This window comes from Besnoitia besnoiti (genome assembly GCF_002563875.1).
Source record: "Besnoitia besnoiti strain Bb-Ger1 chromosome Unknown contig00007, whole genome shotgun sequence".
NCBI lineage: Eukaryota > Apicomplexa > Conoidasida > Eucoccidiorida > Sarcocystidae > Besnoitia > Besnoitia besnoiti.
The window spans coordinates 2,101,707-2,106,242 of record NW_021703915.1 but is presented as its reverse complement, the minus strand read 5'-3'; the positions used below and the strand labels follow the sequence as shown (position 1 = coordinate 2,106,242).

General features: G+C 52.6%; 1 protein-coding gene across 1 annotated transcript; it reads left to right on the top strand.

The window, feature by feature from the left end:
* Positions 1–512: 512 nt before the first annotated feature.
* Positions 513–4,334, top strand: BESB_073100 (endonuclease/exonuclease/phosphatase family protein; the record flags this gene model as incomplete). Its single annotated transcript, XM_029365683.1, has 5 exons — positions 513–696; positions 1,226–1,530; positions 1,940–2,702; positions 2,857–3,033; positions 3,688–4,334. 5 exons carry the CDS (start codon positions 513–515, stop codon positions 4,332–4,334), a joined length of 2,076 nt encoding a protein of 691 aa, XP_029218167.1.
* Between the last annotated feature and the right edge of the window lie 202 nt (positions 4,335–4,536).

Below are 4,536 nucleotides of genomic sequence, written 5' to 3'. Positions count from 1 at the left end.
TGGAAGGTTTCTGCTACCGTTAGACGCATTCGGATGACACCATCTCTTCGGCGTACCACATGCCATATCCGAGGGCTCTTGGACATTCAGCAAACCCGCGCAATGGGGCGGTAATTGACAATGCTGCATTGGCGACCAGAAACGGAACTCCACGCTGATGCCTTTTAGGAACCGCACTGCGGAAATTCCAGGCACAGCCAAATTTCTGTAGATTAGGCGTCTAGTTGTGTTCGCGAACGCGTTGGCCGTCGTCCGGGGGGGGGAGTTCTTGTATTGTGAAATGGGAACGAAGATGAGCATGACGTTGTAGTACTTCGGCCGAAGCTTCTGTGTGATGCATGTGCCGTGCGTGAGAAAGGCTCTGGCTGGTTATCTATCGGAAACGTTCAACAACAGCTAAGAACTTCGTGGGAACCAAAGCGGCTCCAGAGACAGGCGACAACGGAAGTTGATTCTTGGCAGCATGTTCTGACTACACGCAGGAAATGTCGAAATCAAAAATAAGCCACACAATGGTGGCATTATTCGCGGAAGAGACTGTGATTCTGGTAGTGAAGACACAGAGGGGCAACGCGCGTCTCGAGGGCTTTGAGCCCAACTACTCGAAGGGTGGATACGGAACTGACATCCAGGCTACCGCGCATGCGCCGCTTTTCCTTAAAGCCAGCGAGCTTGTTCGCCACTGTGACCGTATAGGTACGGCGGCTAGTATGGCTTAAAAAGAAATAGACGAGCGCCACTATGTTTGCTCCTCCGCTATACGACACTACGAAGGATCGTGTGGATCCGACAGCAAGAGCATCGAGGCCAGAAGCCCCGTTTCCCTGATTTCTTCCCGCAACCTTTTTCGTTTCTTCACACGTCGCTTTACCAGAGCAGAATCTGTTGTGGATCGTCCAGCGTGCTGGCGCCCACAGTCCCCGCACAACGGTGGTGACCCGTGTATTCAAGATTTCAGAGATCGTGGACCGCCTGCATTGTATCAATAGATAGAGATGGCAGTCATCCTCCATCGACGAGTGAGGGGCGGCCTTCTTCTCCGATCAAAAGGCTGTTTCGGTATCTGATAGCGGCTCCCGTGCCGTACATATGATGACGAGCGAACGTTTTCGTGTATGATCTCTCCTCAGTACCTGCAAAAATTGGGGACTCTTCGCCAAGGGGCCTATTGTGTCAAACAACTAGCTTGCATTATTGGCATGTAGAAACAAAATGAGCGTTGTAGGTTTCCGTACCGACCGCTGCGGTGCGGAGGAACCTCGTGAGGAGGAAGACAGCGAAACACGTAGCAGCTACGCAAGGGACCCTGGGTGTAGATCCTCGGAAGCAATTTCTGGGCGGCAGCGCAGCGTCAGCACACCCCTGGGTTCGTCAAGTATCGATTCAAGGGGTCCAAGCGAAGCTCTGTACGGGGCAAATTTAAGAATTCTTTGCTTGAACGCGTATCTTGTGCCACCATCGATATCGTGGAACCCTTATCTTTGGGCGCCCTTCTGGTCGTGCAAACGGCCGTACCAGCGGGCTGAGGAGGTAAGGTTCCGCCGCCGAGCAGGCAGCTCATTGACCCAGGAAAAGATGCGCCAGCGACGAACGGGAGAGCGGGACGGTTGTAGTTATCCGGTTTCAGCGGCATAAACCTGCGCAGGATTGGATGGCAGGGCGGAGATAATGATGAGGGGCCTCACGAGAACCCTGCTGCTCCCCCTTTATTGCTCTGTGGGACAGGGCGGCAACACCACGTATTCCTGTGCATCTGGAAGGGAACTAAACTAGCGGAGCTCTGTCTTTGCTGCTTGCCGAGAGGTCGTATGCCCTGATCTGCGCTGTGAGGACGCCTTTGAGCTGTGTTACCAGGTCCACTATGCCAGTAGAAAACTGTCCTCTTATGGTGATCCTGTGGTGCGATTTGCCTTGGCTGTTTCTGTGTATGTCTTCGTAGATCGGACGCCTCTCCACGCAGTATGATGTGACCTGCCTACAGGAGGTATGGGGGGCAAACGTGGCAGCAATGAATGCATACGTTCTACCCACCCACAGTATTCTTCCGGAGACCCAGTCGGGAAGCAGGTTTTCCTGCGTAGGGGAACTGATTGATCCAGTTCGATTTTTTTTCAACAAAACGGGAGGCCTTTGGTTTTCGTGGCGTCGCAGCAAGTGCGCGTTGATCAGTATGGCCAGGCACTACTTCCCTTCCGGAAGCCAGGTCCCTTTTTCAAACCAGAACGTGACGGCGATCGAGCTCGATGTTAGCCCGGTGTTCCCGAACCATCGGCTTGTAGTGCTCAATACTCACTTTTCAGTCCTTGGGCTGGAGCCGCGACGCCAAAACCTGGATGCACTCAAAACGTTTATCAAGGAACTTGCTTGGAAGGCGTATCTTTTGTACCTGGGAAGGCAGCTTGATGCGGGAATTGACACAGCGAACAGTTTAGCAGGTCCGAAAGTTCCTCCTTCTTTTTTGAAGGACGTTTCTGTGCTTTTATGCGGGGACTTTAACATCGATCCCGACAGAACTCCACGGCAGTATCGTCGGCTGACGACGTTAGATGGAGACGCTGTCTTTCGAGATCTTTTCCTCCCAGAAAATAATCCAAATTATCCTCACCAGTACACATATTTCACTCAAGAAACCCTAATAGAAATGAAGAAGAAGCACTCAGTTTCACGGAAGGGCAACTCCCTGTATCCTTGGCCATTCAGAGGTACGTCTTCCCCCCGCAACTGTCACCGCTCGATTGTTTCTTCCTTTCCATCTCGAACATCCCAGCGAGGCAGAAACGGACAAAAACACCGCGGCACTTCGGACAGCTGCACTGTCTGCAACATGCCGCTTTGTTGTCATTGTGCCCTTGTTAGGCAGAGTCGACTACATGTTTGCCGTCGATGAAGTGCGACTGTCAGCGAAGGAGGTTATAAGTCTCGTTCGAAAATTCCCTCCAGAGGCTGTTGTCGGCGACGATTATGAGGAGATGGATATCCCAGTTCTCAAAGATGGCTCCTTGACCATATCATTCGAACGCATCTACTGTTTGGGTAAGTGTTCAGCGTATGTTTCAGAATGTAAAGATGTTCTGGCAGATGCCCGCTTGGGGAATGTGTATCTCTAGGCAGCGGCTGCGGACTGGTGACGATTACGTTTCCGTGCCGCAGGCCGCCGCGTGCGGTGGTCACGTACGCGGTGATACTTTGGCGCCTGTACAGCATCTGTACGCGGCTGGAAGTCACACTTCATTTGTTGTGGCTGCCCCGGAAGTACTTGCTCTTTCTCGCTGACCTGAGGAGCGAGGTGCACATTTGGTAGCCTGAGGGCAATGGCGAGGGAGAAGGGAGGAGGAGGGGGGGACGAGGAAGGAAGTGTGGAGCGGAACCAGCAGTCTTCAGTAGGGAACCACTAGCTTTTTTCATTAGGCAGACAACCAGTGCGAGCACCAGCTACTTTGATGTCCGAAGTCCATGGGCGCTCCAACGTGTTTGACGTGTCGTACTTCCTGTGTGTGAGTTTGTTTTGTCGCAGTACGAGTAGGGCGTGGCCAGTGTACAGCCAGCTGGAAGTGGATGTATTAATGCAGCATCTTGATTTCATTCATGAGCCTTAGGCATGTGTAGGCAATCATTAAGTCTTTGGTTTCCCGTTCCTCGCTTTCCGTTGCGCTCATTTCTATCGCTGTCGGTTGGTGTTTCCTTCAGGGATGGATATTGTCGCACAGAAGCAGGGCTCAGAGTTATCGGACCATTGGCCACTGAGCGCGCGTATCACAGTTGGTGCTCCAACAATTGAAGTAGAGCAGCTTCCAAGGCCGCGAAAGTGGCAACTGCTTCGAGGCGATTCTTTTTGTTTTGACAGCTCATATGTAGGGGCAAGCACGGAGGGCGAGTCGGCTAACTTAGCAGATCACAGCACGACAGCCGAAAACCGGTGGCGACGGCGCCATGTAACGTCACTGAGAGACGAGCATATGAGTCCAGTGGAGAGAGCACACCATGTCCAGAAAGTCGGTTATAAGGAACGTTTTTCTATCGGGACACAAAACAAGCATCGTGCGCGGCAGCAGCGTTTAAGAACTGAACGAACACGGGGCTCGACAACGACAACTGCAAGAATAACGACGATACCAGACGAAGTCGTAGAATCAGATGATGAGGAAAAACGTAGGTGGGGAGGCGCGGAGTTGGCCTTTTTCGAGGCCGATGTGCCAACCTCTTCGGCAGTCACCACGGACGGTGGCGTGCTTCTAACAGCGCCTGCCACAGCATCCGAGCGTGGTGATCAGTCCAGCGGAAGTCTTTATGCCCAATACGAGGTCGAATCCGAGCCTGATGAGCCTTATTCATGAGTGGCTTTGACAACGCAATCCTCGAAGTGTGGAACGGCTTTGTGGACGACGTTGGAGTGGTTCCTCACCTGCTCTCGACTGGTGGAAAGGCGCGCCGCGCTATGCATTTTTTTGTTACTCGCATTCAATGAGAACCACACGTACGTTTGTAGAATCGATGGGAAGGACTCGACATGTTTGCTTGTGCTATACTGGTCCAGGA